The sequence below is a fragment of the Pipistrellus hanaki genome (genome assembly GCF_964339955.1).
Source record: "Pipistrellus hanaki genome assembly, chromosome: 6".
Classification (NCBI taxonomy): Eukaryota; Metazoa; Chordata; class Mammalia; order Chiroptera; family Vespertilionidae; genus Pipistrellus; species Pipistrellus hanaki.
Genome location: NC_140508.1, coordinates 80,738,916 through 80,760,592, shown reverse-complemented (window position 1 = coordinate 80,760,592; position 21,677 = coordinate 80,738,916). Strand labels below are relative to the sequence as shown.

The 21,677-nt window shown below is 44.5% G+C and overlaps 1 protein-coding gene across 27 annotated transcripts in view; it reads left to right on the top strand.

The window, feature by feature from the left end:
* Positions 1-21,677, top strand: part of FHOD3 (formin homology 2 domain containing 3) — a 334,599-nt gene that overhangs the window by 188,326 nt on the left and 124,596 nt on the right. For all 27 annotated transcript variants that reach the window (XM_084888812.1, XM_084888811.1, XM_084888807.1 and 24 more), the window contains 2 exons: positions 12,395-12,489; positions 18,012-18,123. In XM_084888812.1, coding sequence (XP_084744938.1) covers positions 12,395-12,489; positions 18,012-18,123 — 207 coding nt within the window. The remainder of the gene's footprint in view (positions 1-12,394; positions 12,490-18,011; positions 18,124-21,677) is intronic.

Sequence of the window (21,677 nt, the reverse complement as noted above, 5' to 3'; positions counted from 1 at the left end):
GAGGCTGAGAGAGGCTGGGTGTGATCGAGGCCACAACAGCCTCAGAAGTAATGAGGCTGATCCTGAATGGGTGGCTGGCGGCGAGAGCCCACTTTTAAGCTTTAGTGTGGGAGTCTGGGACTTAAACTTCGCTGCTGGTGGGAAGGTGAAGAAATGAACCAGTTCCGTGTATGGCATTAGATGGGAGAAGAGGATGCAGAGAGCTTGGTTGCATAATGTCCTGGTGGAAGGTTGATCAGAAAGAACCACCCCAGCCCTGGCTGATCTGGCTCAGTTGGTTGGGTATCTTCCGCTGCACGGAAAGGTTGTCAGCTCCATTCCAGGTCAGGGCACCTGCCTGGGTTGTGGGCTCCATTCCCGTCCTGTAGGGGGCGTGTGGGAGACACTCTGACATTACATTGATGTTTCTCTCTCCCCCTCTCCCTCCCTCCCTTCCTCTGAAAAAATCAGTTTTGAAAATCTTTAAAAAAGAATTGAAGTTATTAAAAAAAAAAACAAACAAACAAACAAAAAAACCAGAAAGAACCACCCCAATGATATGATTTTAGGGGTTCTGGTAGAGGGCCGGCCCTCTGTCTTCTGAGAGTTACTGATTAAACTTGCAAGTGTTAAGAGAAGCCCGTAGGTCTGATTTATTTAAAAAATTATCTTGGGGACCCTTTTTCAAAAAGCAAGAATTCTGGGATGGAGCGAAGTTAGTAATTTTCCCAAGAATGCTTCTGAAAATTTGCATTGCAAATACTGCTAAATAGCAGCAGGGGATTCAAAAACATTGACACCTAGTTGGAGCTCTTGGTGCAGATCAAATTCTTGTCTTCAGTCTAGAATTGGCAGCTTCTTCTCCTTAATTTTCATGCAGTAATCAGCGCTGAAAGAATACTTTTCTGACAGTTGCCCTTGGGGAGAACTTGGCCTGGGCTTGTTATGTAGGGAAGACAGTTAAGTGGGAGCGAGAAGAATAACAACACAGACTCCAAGGCCTCCATTTAGTTCCAAGAACGTCACTGTTATCAACCTCTTTTCAATATTTACTGCCTGCTTTGGCGAATAATGGAAATTGGGGGTCCGCAAATCCATTCCAGAGTTCAGGGGAGTCCATTTTAATGGTCTGATTAAAGCAAGATGAAATCCCATCTTTTAGGTCTATTAGCCCTCTTCCTAGAAGATAAGGTTTTACTGGTAGTAATGGGTTTTTCTTCTCGGGAGATAACGTTGATTTAAGAACTCTCGTGACTGTCGGAGCCCCCTGTGCTCTGGTTGGAGGAAGCAGTGTCAGTCTTGAGCTCACATGGGCCTCCAGGAAGAACTAACCCCCTCCGACAACGCAGCACCTCTGTCTTCACTCCCAATGTGCAAGTCACAGCCCCACACTCCCCACAAAACCCACTCTAGTGACCACTGACAATTGCTTTTAGGAGAAAATTTCCTGTAGTGAGACAATTCTTCAATTTTTCATACCACTGGTCCATGTTCCCCCTGTACTTTTGGTTGAGAGAAATAGGAGTTATTTTTAGTCACAGTTTCAAGTGGTGTAATGTCTGACCTTATGGAATGGCTGTGGAATAGACTCTCCCTCCTGTTGTCTTTGTGCAAAGAAAATCAAGGCAAGAGTGAGAGCTGGTGAATAGGTCTAGCAATCTACTGCGCAGGCGTGAGGGCTGTAGTTAGTGGTATTGTATTGATTTCCTGAAATATTCGAACAGAGTAGATTTCAGGTGCTAAAAGGATTACATGAGGAGATGGTGTGTTCATTAGCTTGATTACAGTAGTTTTTTCACTGGTGTGCATGTATAGCAAATCATGTTGTCCACCTTAAATAGATGCAATTTTTATTTTAATCCTCACCTGACAGTATTTTTTCCATTGATTTTTAGAGAGAGTGGAAGGGAGAGGGAGAGACAGAGAGAAACACTGATGTGAGAGAGACACAATGATTGGTTGCCACCCACATGCCCCCGACCAGGGCCGGATCCTACAACCGAGGTATGTGCCTGTGGCCAGAATCGAACCCAGGACCCCTCAGTCTGCAGGCCTATGCTCGTACCCACTGAGCCAAACTGGCTAGGGCAATGCAATTTTTATTTTTAAAAATATTTTTATAAGTTTAGGAAAGGAGAGAGAGGATGATAAAGTAAATGGTACACAATATAGAGGATTAGTGAATCTGGGTAAAATATATGGGTAAAAAGAGAGTCCTTATTCTAGCAACGTTTTTGTAATTCTGAAAACTTATCAAAATTAAAAGTCACCTCAAAATGGAAAAAAAAGAATACTGGAAAGTGCTTTGGAAAGGTGGACCGGAACAATCAGATTTCAGTGGGACGAGTTTTCGTTTCATGGAAACTGTAGAGTCAAATGTGCCAGAGGGTACGCTCCTTAATTTCCAAACCAGAGCCTTGTCTAATATGTAAGAAGGACTGGTTTGTGCTAAAATGTGATACACCTATAGTTATGACAGTGCTTTTCAAAACTAAGACAACCCACATTGCATTAAAAAAATCCCTGGTCAGCCTGTGTGGCTCAGTGGTTGACACTTCACTTCCTGGTCAGGGCACATGCTCAGGTTGCAGGCTCCATCCCTAGTAGGAGGCATGCAGGAAGCAGCTGATCCATGATTCTCTCTCATCATTGAAGTTTTTCTCCCTTTCTCTCCCTCTCCCTTCCTCTCTGAAATTAATAAAAATATATTTTTAAAAAAAGAGAGAGAAAAATCCCGAGGTCTAAACAGTGTAACTTCCTTAGCAAGGAACCACACCTCCTGCATCTTTGAGCCCAGCTACAGAACACGTGACCCATGATGTCACTGTCACACGGATGAGGGGTTTGTGAAAAGACCACATAGGGCAGCAATGCTTAAGAGCTCTTTGTTTAGAAAGCCAGGTGACTCTGCCAGGAAGGAATTACCTTTCAGCATCTTCCATGGCATTTTTGGCATCTTTGGCCAAAGGAAGGGACATGAAGAAGCAGGCAAATAACTCATTTGGGATTGTTTTCTGGAATGCCTCCGGTATGCAAGAAATCCTTTATTTATTTATTTATTTATTTATTTATTTATTTATTTATTTATTTAAGTATGACTACTTCTGGCTTATAGAAGGAATATATATATTTTGTACATAAAGCTTTCTCTTCCATGCAAGGTACAGGTAGCTAATTGACAACTGATAGGCTGAGGATGGAAGCCCTGAGATGGTTGCAGAAGGTCTCAGAGACATAGGAATCCAGGCGGTGTGGGCAAGAAGGCGGAAGGTGGCTTGGCTGGGGATGAGAGGAGCCCTGGGCCTTATCCTGAGGCAGAAGTGAGCAGAATCAGCTGACATTTCCAATGCATTGGGAGATTCGGTTGGTAAACATCTCTCACAGATTAGAAAAGAGGAGGAGGCCAGGCAGGGACACCTGCCAGCATCAGCAGTTGCTACAACCCAGAAGAGACCATGGGAGCTGGACCTAAAGCGGCAATGCTGGCAGAATAGGGTAAATAACGAACCAGCTTTCTGGTTGAAGGATTATAAACGGGAGCCCTGGGGACCTCAAAAGTATCATGGAGGGGGAACTCAGGAACGTGACCTGCAGAGTCTTTTGTGAAGTCTTGTGCTCACCCCACATGTGCATGCATGAATCTGACCCTAAACAGCATATGGAAAAATCTGAGGACTGACTGACTAAGACGGTAGGTTACTGCCCAGCTCCCAGACCAGCCACTGGAGGGCCATGCAGTACAAACCCAGTGGCTTGGCTAGGGCTTTGAAAGCTGAACTGGCACTGGAACCATAGCCCTCGAAGGACAGGTCATAGCGTTTGGCTTTGAACAGAACCAGGTTAACTTCCAGCTTCAACAAAAATCTCAACATTCTTCTGTAATATTTAAAGGTAACCCAGAGTCTTATAACATAATCTTCAAAATAGTCAAGATATAAGCCAGAATTACTTGGCATAGGATAAACAAGGAAAATCTCTACTTTCATGGGAAAACAAATCAACAGACCCTGTTGCCAAGGTAGCATGGGTATTGGATTTATCAAATACTTTAAATATAAAAATGCTTCAGGAAGCAAGGGTGGCACTATTGCCATAAATGATAAGATAGAAAGTCTCAGCAAAGAAAGATAAGAGAAAGTATAAAGGAAAACCAAATGGAAAATTTAGAAATGAATAATATAATTAGCATCACAAAAACTCACTAGGTGGACTCAGTAACGGATTGGAAACAATAGACCTAAATTCAGATGCACCAGTAATTATATTAAATGTCACTGACGTAATCATAATAATCAAAGATATAATCTGAATGGGTAAACCAAGCAAGACCCAACTAAACACTGCCTGCAAGGAGCCCACCTAATGCTGTGAACAGGGGGCTTAAAAGCAAAAGGGTCGAGGAATAAATGATCATGCAAACACTAATCAAAAGGAGACTATTAATAACGTTAGAGGAAGTAGACTGCAGAATAAAGAAACTAGCAAGGGATCAAGAAGGACATTATACTGACAAAAGGATTAATTCACTCAGACATGGAAAAACCTATAGAATTTCAAAATACATAAAGTAAAAGCTGAAAGAACTGAAGAAATGGGAAATCTTCAGTTACAGTTGGAGACTTCAACATATTTCCTCTTGCCAATCAACAGAACTGGTAGCCTAAAAATCAGTAAGACTGTGGAGGGAGTGAACAGCATCATCCACCGGCTTGTTGTTTTTAAGTTTAAGTTTATCTTTTTTTATTGAAAGTATTACAGATGTCCCCATTTTCCCCCATTGGCCTCCTCCATCACATTTCCACTCCCTTGGCCCCTCCCCCCCCCGTCCCCCACCCCCAGGCCTTCATTGCAGTATTGTCTCTGTCCGTGGGTTATGCATAGATGCATATAAATTCTTTGGTTAATCTCTTCTCGGACCCCTGCCTTCCCCTTTCCCTCTGAGTTTTGCCAGTCTGTTCTATGCTTCCATGTCTCTGGATCTATTTTGTTCTAGTTGAGATTCTTAGAGTCCTCTACCCAATGTCAGCAGTATACACTCTTGTCAAGTGAGCATAAAACATTCACCAAAATAGGCTATATCCAGTATCCTAGGTCACAGCGAAATTTTAGAATTGAAATTGTGTGTTTTCTGACCATAAGGGAATTAATTTATAAGCTGTTAGGTTCAATCAGGAAGGCAGGCAGGCGAATACTTGGGAGCCAGCAGTCCTGGGTTGTGAGAGGGATGTCTGACTGCCCTTTTAGGTAGTCGGACATCTCTTGAGGGTACAGATTGGAGAGGGTGCAGGCTGGGCTGAGGGGACACCCCATCCCCGTGCATGAATTTTGTGCACCGGGCCTCTAGTTAATCTATAAACCAATATCAGAAGGATAACAAGATTATCTCCAAATAATTGGAAATTAAGCAACATACTTTTAAGTAATCCATATATTGAAGAGAAATTCTCAAAGGAAATTAGAAAATATTTTGAACTACATGAAAATATAACATATCAAAATTTCTGGGATGTGGTTGAGGCAATTTATAGCATTACGTGCTTTAATTAGGGGGAAAACCCTCTAATCAATAATGTAAACACCAACCTTAAGAAACAAGGATAGAAAAAGAAAAAGAAAGCCATTCAACCAAAATGGGGACTGACTAGCCCCATTACTATAACTGATATTAACTAAAACCATTAAATACATTTAATATGCAGTTAATCTTCTGAAAAAGGAACCTTCAGGTCCAGATGATTTCTGGAAAATTCTATCAAACATTTAAAGACTAAATAAAGGCAATCATATATAATCTCTTTCATGAAATAGAAAAGAAGGGACTCCTTCCCAACTCATTTTCTAAGGCCAGTATTACCATGACATGAAATGAGACAAAGTCTGGAGAGTGCAGACCAATCTCTCTCATGAGCCAAGATTCAAAAACCCTCAGCAAAAAATATCAGCAAGCCCAACAACATGTGGAAAGAATGATGCACCATGGCTGAGAGGGAATGCAAGGCTGGTCCCATGTTTGAAATTCACTCTGTGTAAATCACAGCACTAACAGCGTGAAGCAAGGGCACATAATATCAGTTGAAGCAGAAAAAGCACTTGACAAAATTCAGTATCCGTTTGTTATATATCAAAAACTCTGAGCAAACTAGAAATTGGGGGGAATTTCTGCACCTTGATATAGGGTAATGTATAAACACCTACACCAAACATAACTGATGGGGCAAGACTAAATATTCCCCCTAATATTGAGAAGGCAAGGGGGTCTATTCTTATCACTCCTATTGAACATTATACCGACGTCTTAATCAGTGTATAAGGGGGAAAGGGAGAAGGGTGTATAGATTGGGAAGGAAAAAAGGAAATTGTTCTTTGTCACAGACAGCATTATTATCTAGGTAGAAAATCACGGGAAATCTACAAAAACAAACCTGAAAAACTCCTAGAGTTAATACATTTAACCAAAGCTACAGGATATAAAGTCAACACACAGAAACTATTTTACTTCTAAATGCTAGTAATAAACAGTTGGGAATGGGAAAGTTTATAAAATATTTGTATATATACACATTTTATAAAATATTTATAAAATATACAAAAGTTTATAAAATATTTGTATATATTTGTATACATACAATACATACAAATATATATATACAAGACCTGTAGTTAAACATGACAAAACATGGATGAAACCAATCAGAGAAGATCTAAATTCATAGACAGAATAGGTTCATGGTTAGAAGATTCAACTAGGTCAGTTCTCCTTTACTTTATCTATAGATTTAGTGCATTTCCCATAATTCTTCCAGAAAGATATATATTTTTTTATAGATTTAACAAGCTGCTTCCAAAATTTATATAATGAGGACAAAGGAGCCAAAACCGGTTTGGTTTAGTGGATAGAGTGTTGCAGGTTAGATTCTGGTCAAAGGCACATACCTTGTTGCAGGCACATCCCCAGTGGGAGGTGTGCAGGAGGCAGCTGATCGATGTTTCTCTCTCATCTATGTTTTTAACTCTCTATCCCTCTCCCTTCCTCTCTGTAAAAAAATCAATAAAAAATATTTTTTTTTTAAAAAAAAGAAAGAAAATGTGCAGGTAATAAAAAAAAAAAAAAAAAAAAAAAAAAAAAAAAAAAAGGACAAAGGACAAAGGACAAGGATAGCCAAAACAACCCAGAAAATGAAGAATGACAGTTTATGAGTCATGCTACCTGATTTTAAAACTTACTATGAAGCTATGGTGATCAATATAGTGTGGATTAGCAAAAGGGTAGACAGATCAATGGCACAGCATAGAGAATCTAGAAATGGATCCACACAAGCATAGCCAATGGGTTTTTGGGAAAATCTGCAAAAGCAATTAAGTAAAGGATAGTCTCTGCACAGATGATGCTAGGTCAGTCGGACATCTGTATAAAAAGAGAGCCTCAATCTAAACCTTAAGTTCATACACAAATTATTTCTAAATGAATCACGCATCTAAATATGAAAAATGAAACTATAAAAATGTTAGAAGTACACAAAGGAGAAAAGTTTTGTTACTCTGAGGCTGGCATTGCTCTAACTTAATCCTACAACAACCCTGACAAATAGGTGCTATCTCACTTTTGAGATGAGGAAATTGAAGCACAGAAATATTAATAAAGATGTCTAGAGTGAATTCTGTGAACTACAAATGCCCTGGGCAGTCTCTTATGAGATCGTGCCCTTACCCACTCAGTCTGACATTCTCACCCTGCTCATCCTACTTGAAAACCAAGTCACTAATATTCATGGCTCCAATGTCCCACACTATGTACAGTTGTGTGTGTGTGTGTGTGTGTGTGTGTGTGTGTGTGTGTGTGTTTTATTCACAGGCTCACATTGAGGCTAGCTGGTTTTCTGCCCTTGAATCCCAGCATTAACCCACCTGAATCTATCTAGCGCCATCTTGTGTGTGTAGTGGGTTTTACTGAAAGCAGTGTTTTAGCACTAGGGCTGGGGAACAAAAGACCTAGTGGGCAAGCTTTTGATTTCCCAAATATTACCATCAATCAGTGAGATCAGAAACTTGAACTCCACTACACATGAACTTTCTGGTGACTTCCCTTCTGCAATGTGACCAGTTAATAGAATCTGTGAGGGAAACTGATCATAAAGAGAAACATTCACGTTGGCCTTTAGATCTCGCTTTGCCTTCGTGTTCTGGAGCAGTGTCCTAGCTTCTGGGGCTGCCTGAAGCCTCAGAGGTCCTGAGAGGTCAGGATGGAGACATGCATTCCTGCCTTTCCAGCCCTGGGGGGAGGGCCCAAGGGACGCACCTTCCAGAGACTGAAGAGTCAGCATTGTCTCCTCTGTGCTGTTGGACAGATTTAGAAGAAGATGCTAAAACCCGCCTGCAGATTTACTTCTTCGTTTAATTTTTTAAAATAATTATTATTTCTCAATTATAGTTTACATTCAATATTATTTTATACTAGAGCCCCGGTGAATGAAATTCTGCACAGGTAGGGTCCTTAGGCCTGGCAGGTGATGAGAGCCTATCTGTGGAGAGACCACCTGGGCGATCAGGGAGGGAGGTGCCCCCTCTGACACCCGTCTTGGATGGCCTGGAGCTGCCTGCTTGCCGGCCCTGCCCCCCCCCCCCCCCCCACTGGTCACCTCTCTCTGCAGGGTGACTGGCAAGGTAATAAGGGTGGGGGGGTGCACGCTGGCACCTGCCTTGGATGTTCTGGGGCCTGTGGGCTGGGGCAGTTCCTGCATTGAGCATCTGCCCCTTGGTGGTCAGTGTGCATCACAGAAACTGGTTCCCCCATGTGGCCAATTTGCATATTCGGCTTTCATTATATAGGGTTAGCTTCAGGTGTACTGCATAGTGGTTAGGCAAGCACATGTTTTACAAAGTGTTCCCCGATATTTCTAGTATCCATTAGTGGAAACTCAAGTGGGAAAAGGAATGTGGTGCAAGTTCCCTTCCCTGGAGTTTCGCCAGCTTGTTTTCGAAGGGAGAGGAGGAACAAGAGGGGAGAAGGGGAACGCGGGGCAGGATGCGCTGAATTCTCAGAGCTCTTCCCTGAAGTGGAGGTGGGAGGGGTGCACTGCTAGTGAAAAAATCTAAAAACCAAAGAAAAGCATCTAACATTTTATAGTCTGATTCGTCCCCTTTTCTACAGAGGAGGTTTACTTTTCTATTATAGAAGTAAAAGATGCTCATAATGGAAAAGTGGGTGAGTAGGAAAATAATACATCCAAAGAACATATGCACAATCATGATGCTTAATGTATCATGGAGCTTCCTTTCATTCTGCGCATGAAGATGTTAGTGATTACCTGAATTATGTGATGTTTATTCATGATTTTCTACATTTTAATTCTTTCATTATAAACACTTTATAGTTAGGACATAGCTTTGGTAAATGACTGTAGGCTGAGTTCCATAGGCATGATAGGTATTTAGGTGATCATTTTAATACTATCGATGACACTTCAGTGAGTTGCTTCATCCCTTTTCCTCTTTTAACATAGGATATTTCCTTAGGGTAGATTCCTGAAATCACATTGATGGGGGTGGAGGGTGGGGGAAGAGAGGACTTTTAAGCTCTGAGTACCGACCAGGAGGAGCCAGACCATCCTGGCTGGGGGTGGGATCCACTCCTCAGCGGTGGTGGGTTTGGGGCACATTCCCTCACTTTTCAGAGCCTGAGTTTTTGCCTCTGTCAGGAGGGGGTAATAATATCCACTGCACAGGAGAGCTGTTGCATTAATAACACATATAAACCTCCCCTCACTTAGAGCATGGCACATAATAGGCTCTAAATTATATAGTAACTATTTTAAAAAACAGTGGCAGCACTAAAAAGTCATATTGCAGGATTTGTGCCAATTTGCCCTGCCACCGGTAATGTATGAAGTTACTTGTTTACCCTCACTAGCAATGACTAACTGGATCATTTCTTTCAAATATATCTTTGATCATTTCGGTGAAAATGCTGCCTCAATGTTGTTTTAGTTTGCATTTTTTTTTTTTTAGTGAGAATGTACATCTTTGTACATTATGTGTACCAGCTTGTTGTCCTTATGAAATGCTTTTGGCTTTTTTTCTGTTGGCATTTAGTATTTTCTTATCAATCAGAGGCCTGGTGCATGAATTTGTGATGGTAGGGTTTGGCCAGCCCACCCTAATGGGTGTGGGGGGAGGGGCCATGGTCAGCAGGCGGGGGGAGAGGGAGGAAGAGGAGCCACAGGTGGTTGGCTGGCCAGCCCCACCCTCAATCGGGGTTGGAGGGGCCGATTGGGGACCAGGCTGGCCAGGGGAGGAGCCACGGGAGCTTGTGGGGGGCTGATGGGGGCCCTGATCAGGCCGGTTGGCTGCTACAGTGCGTGGCATAGGGACTAGTTGTTCTGGTTGTTCCTTCATTCCAGTTGCTTGGCATATATATATAGATTTGTATGAAATGTTTATATAATACATCATTTAAACATTTATCATATTCACTTTCATATGTCCTTTATCTACTATTATCTTTTTATACCAAACTTTGGTTTTCTTTATATGTGACATACATATTTCTCATTCAGATGAGAAAGTGGTTGCAATCATAACCTCTTCATTGTACATTCTGTAGATGAATATTTTATTGAATCTATGACATTCCTTGCAAAAATGACAAAATTATGTATTAATTTCCAACCATCCTACATCTCACTATTATTTTTCATGTCATTAAATTTGCCTGAAGTCTAGGGCAGTGTTAAATGATGATGGGATTAGGAGGCATAATTTAAAAATGATTCCTGATTTTAATAGGAATAGCTCCAGTGTTTCACCATTAAATAGAATATGACTCTGTTATTACAATAATTATGCTGTTTATTGTGTCAAGGATCTAAGTAAATTTTTTTTTTTAAGTTTTGAGTTTTTCCATATTAGGGGCATAATTTTTTCCAGAATGATTATGTGGTTGTGTTATTTGATCTTTTGTTGGGTAGGATAATAATAGCTTTCTAATAACACACATATATTTGTATGCTTGCAATTATTATATACTCACTATTTCCTGTTTTACTTTTTTCAACTAACACCATTTTACATAGACTTTCCTACAACCTACATATAAACTTGTATGTGTGTGTAATGCGTAAAAGAAAGAATGTGAGCCTTGGCCCCTGTGGTTCATTGGTTAAAGTGTTGGCCTGCACATTGAAGGGTCTTGGGTTTGATTCATGGTCAAGAGCATGTCCCTAGGTTGCAGATTCAATTCCCAGCCCTGTCCTGGGCATGTGCAAGAAGCAATCAATGCATGTGTCTTACTCCCATCAATGTTCCTCTCCCTCTCTCTCTTTCTCTCTCTCTCTCTCTCTCTCTCTCTCTCTCTCTCTCTCTCTCTCTCCTTCTCTCTCCCTCTTCCTCCATTCTTCCCCTCCCTCCATTCCATTTTCTCTAAAAAGGCAATGGGAAAAATATCCTTGGGTGAGGATTAACAAAAATAGAAAAGAAAGAATGTGAGAAAAATGCATTAATATATTGATTGCTTAACCTAAATTATGGGATTATGAATTATTTTTACTGCACTCCTCCATGTTTCCAGTTTGTGATGTCCTACTGTCATCATGAAAAGAAAGTATTGCCTAACAATGTCAATGCCATTAATTATGGGTAAAATGAGATTTATGAGGTCAGATATGGTTTTAGGGAACCTACTTAGAGTATGTAACTTCTGCTCATTATCTAGAGTCCAAGCTATTTGGATATGAGGGAGCTGAAAGCATGGAGTTCATGTATTTTTGAAAAAGGAAATGCCATGGCTGGGATTTTCTTTTTCAATAATGGCTATATGTGGTGACTATTTTTCTTCACTAAGGATTTAGGACTTTGCGTTTGAAAAATGATATTTTTCGCGATTTCTGACATCTTAAACTCTGCATATCTTTGTAAGGAATTACAAATGATATTAAAATACACATATATATCCCTTATCTAAAGGGTTCAAACGGCATCAGCTGGGGATGGTCCCATAGCCTCTGGGGACAACTAGACAGGTTGCTTGTAGAATTTTCATTTGCCTTCGGTCCCCACCAGGAGGCTATAGCTCAGACACCATCTCATGGCTATCGCTGCCTGTCTAGTGCACAGATATAGAAACGTCAAAACATGCATTTACACATCAAGACACAGAGAAACAGCAATCACTGGATTTGGTACCTTAATTGCATCTTTCAGGCGCCAGGAGTAGCCCTTGTTTCCTCTGCTGTGGTCCACACTTTTGTCTCTGAAATGAGATTTTGCTAATTTCAGAGCCCAGGCATTTTCTTCAAATTTGGTTCTTAACATACTGTGTACTTAGCGTGTGGGATCTCAATGGCCATTATGATCGTTGAAAATTATATTTACACGTAAAACCATAATGTCTCCTTGCTTCTTTTTCTCTCCTTCTCTGTAGCTCTGGGCCAGATTATGCTGTATGTGGATGGGATGAACGGAGTAATAAACCACAATGAAACCATTCAGTGGCTGTACACTCTCATCGGGTCAAAGGTAAGAGAAGGTTCTGGTTGAACATCGTGTTCAGTTTCAATATCATCTGCCTTTTTTCTGTTATTCTGTCTGAGATGCTTTTGCAGAAGGGAAAATTATTGCGTTTCTAAATACCATGGAGAAACCATCAGATTAAAAGCCCTCAAGAATGAGAATGTAAGAATTGTGCATCCCAGCCCCCTTTTCCTGGGTAGCACATGAGGTGGTGGGGGCCTGGGCCTCTGCTGAGCTGGGCATTTGCTTTCTCACTTGGGGCATCATCTCCAGATCAGTGCTGCTTTTTCTCCATCTGTCATTTTCCCAAAGGAAGGTCCACAGTGGCCTCTGGCTCCTGTGTTCACACTGGGCCGGTCACTGTGAGGGTGAGAAAACAGAGCCACGGGGCAGCCTAAGCCTCGCAGCCATGGTGATAGAAAGGGGACGGATCATGGGCGATGGCCAGCAGCCCACGCTCACTCACTGTGACATCCGATGACCCTGCAGGCTGTGCTCAGTTTCAGGCCAGTGGCCAAAAGTCAACAGCGCCAGCAGCCACCAAGTTTGTTTTCCATACAATTCTTTTTTTATTTTATTTTATTTTATTTTATTGATTTTTTACAGAGATGATGGGAGAGAGATAGAGAGTTAGAAACATCGATCAGCTGCCTCCTGCACACCCCCTATTAGGGATGTGCCCCAACCAAGGTACATGCCCTCGACAGAAATCGAACCTGGGACCTTTCAGTCCCCAGACTGACGCTCTATCCGCCAAGCCAAACCAGTTTTGGCTGTCTTCCGTGCAATTCTAATGTGATTACCCCTTATTCACAAAACCAACCCAATGTCCCCTGACACTCCTCATCACCCTGCATCTAGACGGTGAGGAATCTGCAAGCAGAAAAGATGCACCAACCTACCCTTTTAGGTTTTGGGAAGGAAGCCTTAGTTCCTTAAACACACAAACTGGGCGATAGGGCCACAGAGCTCCTCCCAGTTCAGATAAAATGAAGGAGTCGGGAGAGCCAGGGGCCCCTAAGGCTTTCTTTTGACTAAGAGTTGAGTTTTCAGAACCTAAAAGGTTTGCCTTGAGATCCTGTGGTTTTTACCTTAAACAGGCACAGAGTTGATACTGAAATCCTGGGTTAGGGAAACCTTGCCATCCTGTCCTCATAACCTTCCCCTTTCCTGCCATGAAAGGCAACACGATGTGATGCTGCCATCAGGCCTGCCAGAGGGTCATTGTGCAACGCATATTTGCAGATATTTGAGGCTCAGAGTCAGAGGACAGAATGATGTATTTGCAGCCAAATAATTACTTTTTAAGAGAAAGAAAAAGTGTTTTCAATAAAGTGCTTTAGTCTGTTTACCAAAGTCCATCCTTAAACCCCAGTCAGAGGTAAGAAGCAGTTGTCCACCCTGTGACTTCTCACATGTGTGAGTTTTTCCTCTTCCTGCATATGGAAGTCTCATTAATTGGGATAAGATGATTCAGCTTATACGGCATAGCCTTTTGTCTCTGACACAGCCTCTCTCTTGTGCCGTATGGATCCCCTTCTGGCCCATGGGGGATGCCCCAGGGACCCCCAGCTCCTTGCGGGTGACTCCTGATGCAGTCATGGAGTCTATGCTATCTGTGGTGCTGTCCACCTTGGCTCGCTGCATTCTCTCCAGTTCTCTGTCAGCCCCACTGCATTGCATTCTTCCAGTGGTGCCCTAGGTTGCTGACCACAGATCTCTAAATATCCTTGCTACTTGTGTGATGTTGGTCATGCTTCCTGTATTTTGATGATTAGTTGGGATATGTTCTCAATTAGTATCATGCATTTCCATAAAGCTAATGTTCTCATATTCTCTCTTTTCTGAAGTAGCTTAACTACCCAATATGCTTATTAATTTCACATAGTAAGTCTTCCAAACACATGTCACATACAAACATAAACTTAGACTCACCTGTAACCAAATTGATAGAAACCTGAAATCATGAATGAGTTTGGGGGTCTCTCTCTCTCTCTCTCTCTCTCTCTCTCTCTCTCTCTCTCTCTCTCTCTCTCTCTCTCTCTCTCTTCTCTTTCAATACCCAAAATACTCCAAACAGAGTCTTTATAGCAAAAGAGAAGACATGAATAGGCATGTTGAGACCAACAGAAAAGGATTTGCTAGAAAACAGCGGTTTCTTAGTTAGAGAGCCTGGTATCGGAGAGTGGCTCAGGGGGTCCTGGGTCCTGGGACTGTGTCGGCCAAGACCCAGGACCACGGATGCTCAGAAGAACTCTTGATGAGATGGGCATGAGTGGCCCTGCTGAGATCGGCTGATGGGGAGCAGGTTTGGGCAGCGGCCAGGTTCTTTCCCAGGAAGGCCCTGCGAAGGCCTAAACCACATAATGACAGTCCGCCCACGAAGGAAGTCGCCAAGCCTGGGCTTGCTGGGTGTTTTATTTACTTGGAGAGATTTCTTGGGCTCTAAATGTACAAAGATAGTGCAGTTTATTGTGCCATTGGCTCTCCTCCTACCCCCAACCTTGTAGCTGGTGAGGAAAACACTTTGGAATTTAGTTGATTCCTTCCCAGGGCGCAGAGGACCAAGCGCAGGACTCGGATTATGAGGGTAGAATGCCCTGCAGAGCTGAGGGCTCTCCGGAGAGCTCCACCCCGGGGGTAAGGACAGGGTCGTGAGGATGGATGTCCTCAGTGTAGTCCTGCAGTCACTGGGAAGTGAAGAACTGGAAACAGGAGTGTGGCAATTCTTTTGAGAAGTTTCCCTATGAAGGGGAGCTGAGAACCCCGGACTGGCGGGAAAGAGGTGTGGAGTGAAGGAAAAGACACGGTGGTTTACTAGGGAAGTGTGACAGAGGGGAGCGGGGCAGGGCAGTGGAGGTGTCTGCATGATTTTGGAGACATGACTTGGGGTTGGGTGGTGCTTTTACTCTGCTCCCTGTGGGAGTGCATGGTGTCCCAAGTTCTCTGAAAAGTCCCATGGGTCCCTAAGATTTTGACGTGAGAACATGACTCCAGGAGGCCCTGGCTCTTCCTTAGGCTGCAAGTGGAGAACCTGGAGCCAGTTCACCACCATGGTGATGGAGGAGAGGGTCGCGCATTGATTGGCTTGTCATGAATTGACTCATTCTTTCATTAAGGAAACATCACTGAGCCCATTCTGTGCCAAGTGCCATTCCAGGCCCTGCAAACAGTGCAGATAAGCCCCTCTCCTCAGGCTGTGTTCCTGCCTGGGAGGGATGGGCAGCTGACAAACAAGTTGCTAGGGATGGAACAAGCTTTCCCTCCCTCCCTCCCTCCCTCCCTCTCTTCCTCCCTCCTTCCCTCTCTCTCTCCCTCCCTCCCTCCCTCCCTCCCTCCCTCCCTCCCTCCCTCCCTCCCTCCCTCCCTTCCTTCCTTCCTTCCTTTCTCATTCATCTTCACCTAGGATATTTTTCTCATTGATCTTTAGAAAGAGTGGAAGGGAAGGAGGGAAGGAGGGAGAGAGGAAGAGGGGAGAGGGAGAAAAAGAGAAACATTGATGTGAGAAAGACACATCCATTGGTTGCCTCCCATATGGGCCCCAATTGGAGCGAGGATCAAGTACATGCCCTCGACTAGGAATTGAACCCATGACCCTTTGGTACATGAGCCAAATCTCTAACCATTGTGCACATTAGCCAGGGCAGGTTTGCTGTTTTTTAGATGTGTGATTTGAAACCATTTCTAGGAGGTAGTGTGAGTGTCCTGAGGAGGAGGTTCTTGGAAGGAAGCTGGTCCAGGAAAGAAGACTATGGATGAAGGATGCAGCAGTGTCATGGGGGTGTTGAGGGAGGGAAGTGGGGGGCAGGAAGGGGGCTGATCTGGAAACATCTGCCACCACAGCCCAGGGCTGGCTGGGCTGCAGCGAGGAGTTTGGGAATTTCTCTGGCTGAGTAGCTGTGACCTGTGTGGAGGAAGGACTCTGTGTAACTCCTCACAAATGCTGTGCCCTGGGCCCAGCCAGTGTGGGTTTTAAGGCCCCAGATGGCCTCACTTGCTCAGATTTAAGACTGGACTTGGTTTGGATCCCTGCTCACCTGACCTAGCGGTCGTGACTTCAGATGAGCCATTTAACCTGCTGTCCCTGTGTCCTCACCAGAAAAGTGAGAATGGTCATCATTCCTACTCTACAGTGCTCAAGTTTAGAAAAAAAAGTCATGTAGAGTGCTCCCCCCTCACTTGTGGTTTTGCTTTCTGTGATTTTAGTTACCTATGCTCCATTGCAGCCTGAAAATATTAAATGGAAAATTCCAGAAATAAACAATTCATGCCTTTGAAAGTGCTTGCCGGTCTGAGTAGTGTGATGAAATCTTGTGCTGCCCAGCCACGTCCCACCTGGGATAGGAACCATCCCTTTGCCTCGTGGACCCGCCCTGTAGACACGCTCCGAGCCTGCCTGGTGATCATGCCGGGGCCGGATCGGTTGTCGGAAGGACTGTCACAGTATCGCAGTGCTTGTGTTTACGTCACCCTTATAGGAGCCTAACACTACGTCACACCATGTGCTTCATCACCTCCTGCATCTTATCACGTAGGTCTGTGTCATCTTATATCAGAAGAGTGAGTGCAGTGCAATGAGAGAAAGAGAGAGACTGTATTCATGTAATTTTATTACAGTATATTGTTATAGTTGTCCTTTATTTAAAAAAATTCTTTATTGATTAAGGTATCACATATTTGTCCTCAATCCCCCATTCCAATTGCCCCCACTCATGCCCCCACCCCCCTATTGTCCTTGACCACTGGTTAGGCTCATATGTGTGCACATAAGTCCTTTGGTTGATCTCTCCCTTTTATCCCCACCCTCCCTCTGAGGTTCAATAGTCTGACCCACAGCTCCTTATCTCTGGGACTGTTCTTGTTTATCAGTCTATGTGATCCACCATTTCCCCTAGAGAAGTGAGATCATGTCCTAATGGAAATATACTTGTAAGAATCAAAAATGAGACAAGCAATGATCGTTATGCTGAAAGGCATAGGAATCAGTCTGTGGAGAGTTTCTTTCTGGGCCACCAGTTCTTTTGAGACCCAATTTCAGTGTCAAACAGTTCAATAGAGTTGTCGTTTTTATGATAGGTTGTTGTTCATCTGTTACTGTGCCTAATTTATAAATTAAACTTTACCGTAGGTGTGTATGTATAGGGAAAAACATAGAATGAAGGGTTCGGTACCCTCTGTGGTTCCATGCATCCACTCGGGATCTTGGCGCTTATCCCCACGGATAAGGGGAAGAGGAACGACTGGAAATGACTCAGCCACCACTCCCTGGGGCATTGAGAGACTGCTGGGACCAAAGGCCCTGGGTTCGAATTTGGGTTCTATTATTCTTGGGCAGGGTGCTCCGTGCCTCGGTTCCCTGATCTGTGCAGTGGGGATAATGCTCACACCTGCCTTGGAGTTGCCCGTGAGGAAGCCTGTGTGGTTGTATCTGAAGCACGCGCGGTGCCCGCTGCCCGCCGCTGTCAGAGGCGGCGCCTTTGGGTGCGAGGGGCTGTGGGCGCCTGCATGACGGTTTCTCTCCCGCGCAGTTCCGCCTGGTGGTGAAGACGGCCCTGAAGCTGCTGCTGGTCTTCGTGGAGTACTCCGAGTCCAACGCGCCCCTGCTGATCCAGGCGGTCTCCGCGGTGGACACAAAGAGAGGTGAGCGGCCCCCACCCCTGATCGCATCCAGGGGAACATGTCTGATGTGGGAAGACTCCCGCTTTTCACACGGTCCACACAGAATTAGGATGAGCAGAATTCCCTCGGTGTGGACCTCCCCCTGCAGGAAACACAGTGAGTGCATGAAGATTAGAGACAGAGCGAGCTTCGCAGGGAGAGAAAAGCCCTCGTGGGCACACCTAGCAGGGGCCTGGCCCTGAGCTTGGCTTCTCGCTCTGTCCCCCGCCACTGAGCACACCCAGGACCAGGTCTTTCTCCTTCTTTCCCACCCTGTCCTGTCCCGGCTCCTTCCTCCCCTTCTGTCACACAGGCTTGATCCACTCCAACCCCTAGATGTTCCCTTTTCCTCCACCACACGTCCCTCCCTCCTGGGGTCCCTCACCGTCTCTCACCTGGTGCTACGCTGGCCTCTGCAGTTGGAGGATTTTTCTAAAACACACATTTGTTCACACCGTTTTCCATCTGATACCTGTCCGTGGCTTCCAGTGCCCACAGGATTAGGTCCAAACCCTTCATCTGGCCCTGTACCATCCAGCCCCTATCTACCTGCCACGTGTCTCCCACGTGGCCTGCGCCACACCCCCCTCCCTTGGGTCAGACAGCTCTCAGCGCCCCATGAACCCCTCTTCTCTGCTGTGCTGTTTTCATTGCCCGTCTCTCCCGGGTGTGTGCCCTGCCTGAGGACAGGGTGCCCTCCTCTTGGTGTCCCAGCGCCTGGCGGGCCTGCCCTGCACACTTGATGAAGATCAGCTTTGGATCTGGTTCAGTTTGTAATGTGCTGTGTGGCCCCCTATAATGTTGTGAAGCCTGAAACCAAGTTGTTGGAGGGTTTTGTTTTGTTTTGTCCTTTTAAAAAAACAAACTTTTAGTTTTGTTCCCCAGTAAGAATTGGTGATGATGATGGTAAAAAAACTTGATAACATTTATTTTCTTTGTATGATTATAACAGTAATGCTCTCTATAGAAAATTTGGGGGGGGGGGGGGGGGGAGAGAAACCGTATAAAGCAGACAACTGCAGCATCACCTCTCATCTCACCAGACAGCAATCGTGTTAACACGGTGGAACATTTCCTTATGGTGTGTGCGTGTCTGCACAGATTTATGCACAAGTCAGCTGAGATACAACCAGACCCACCTTCCAGGGCTCAATTGCAAGGTGGAAGAAAGTAGATCGCTGGTTCCTTTGAAAACTGGAATGTAAGTTAATGAAAACCAGCCAGGACCATACATCGGGCCCCATACCTTTCCCGTGAATGTGCAGGCAGATGTCATCTCCCTGCGTGGCAGATCTCAGGCTGGGGCGTCTCTGGGCCTCTGTGTGGATGTGTGTGACAGAGACAAACTCATGCATGGTCACAACTGTGAGTCTGGAAGGTGGGCTCCAGACTAGCACAGGTCTGTGTGCTTCTTTCTATCACAGCACGGTGTCATCTGATACCAGATTTGAAATTCCTATGGCCAATAGTATATCATGAGGCCAGCTGAGAATCCTCAATGAAGATTGCCAGTGACTTCAGAAACAGGACAGGGGGGCGGTAAGTGAGTGGTGGTGGGGAGTTTCCCAAGGCCAGTGAATGAGAGTTAGGGCCAGAGGTGGATTTCTGGGGAGATAGCGAAGCAGATCCTTTCATTCATGCTTAGAGGAGTCATGGTCAGTGCCCAACTCTGGGGATTACTTTAGAATGATGAATGGACTCTTCAGCTTCCTGTCCTAAATTCAGCTAACCCATGGGCCCTTATCGTGGGGGCCGTGTTAGAGGGGCTGGTCTTCTCATGACTTTGGGTTGTGCTTTGACTTCATTGACTTGGGAGCTGTTTCCTTCCTTGAGCCTCACGTTTCGTGAGGGTGTGTCATGGGGTAGAGGAATGGTCCTGAGATTAACCCAGAGCATGCTGTCCCATTCAAGACTCCATCCACTGGCTCAACCAAAGGCTCGGAGTTGTACTCAGTCTGTCCCCCGTGACAAAATGATGGCCGTTCTTTCCCAACTTATAAAAAAAGAATAAAACAAAGGGGGGGGGGGGGAGGAAATTAAACAAGTTAATGGGTTGTTTACTTAGCTTCATGGTTTTTTTGCCTATAAAATGTCTTAAGTTTTGGGCAACTACTGTCATCTATCTGCTACTGAGCACTAGAAGCTGGAAGAAAAAAAGGGATATCACCAGTGGAACAAATTGAGACACGTAGTTTATCACATGTGGTTCAACAGTACATTCCTCTATGGACATGTGTGGTCTTGGCCATAATGCACGCATATAACATCATCCTATTTTACTGCTAGTCAGTGTTCCCGAACCCCGTGGTGGAATGAGACATATCCATATATCATGGTGTTTGCAGAGGGCCCCTGACTCCCAGGTGTGCTTCCACCAATAGGTGTGGAAGCAGCTGTCCACTTCCTCCTCGGCCTCTGAGAGCAGACAGAGGTGCCAGAGGTGACGAGGGCCAGCCAAGCATGTCCACTGTGCACAAGCTGAAGCCGTAAATTCTACTCCTCAGGTGCACTAGACACATTCCTCTGGGGAGATGGGGTGGAGAATGGGCATATTAAAGCATAGACTGGGTTTGCTTGAATAGAAAGGAATTCTTTTGGATGATGAAAACTCTCATATTTAAAGAATCAACAAACAAGCTAGGAATCATCAAAAATTACTACCACTAGCAGCCAATGAAGTTCTCTTAGAATAAATCCCCCTGGTTGCTTTGCAGCCTGGATTAACCAGAAGGGTGCATGGATTAACCATATGTGCATGGATAGTTTGCCCTTTGACCAAGTGTGGGCCAGTTAGGGAGCCAGAATAAAAGCTGAGGAGTCTAAGTCCATCTTAGGGACTGGTGAATATTTATGAATTAATGAAAGTTTAAAGTGCCCCATTTGATCCAGACAGTTGGCGCTTTTGCTGCGGGGCTGGAGTGAAAAGGTAGATTTGGGGTAGTCTCTGGGGCACGTGACAAGGAGGCTTTGCGTTCTGCTCAGTTTCCAGTTTCTCTCCCAAGACAAAGTGATGGCCATCTTTTCCCAATTTGTAAAAAAAAAAAAAAAAAAAAGGAAAGAAAAAATAAATGTTTTAATAAAGCAGACACACCCGTCTGCTCAGACTGCTAGGTCATCTTCTCTTTGGCTTAGATCCCCAAGTCACCTTCTCTTTCTAACGGACAGAGCCTCGCAGGAAGATACAGAGGCAGTGAGCGCTTCCAGAGCCCGTGAGAGGGCCTTGCTTTGTCATCTGCCTCCTTTCCCTGAGAACTCCCCTAGTGATGGACAGGAAACTGGTTGCGAACCCTCAGTAGCCCTGGGAAGGGTATCCTTCCCTCTGATTATCTCAGACAGAGGGTGGGGCAAGTAACCAGACTGGGTAACCCATTCGGAAATTTCCATTGTAAATGGTGAGTCAGCACCAATTCGGTTCAGCGCTGCTTTTGAAGAAGCTTCATTTTTCATTTGCATGGGAGGTGATGAGATATGACATAATTCTCCAGCATGTGTAGCACACATGATTAACAGGGGAAACTGTCCCGCCATCCTTTTAA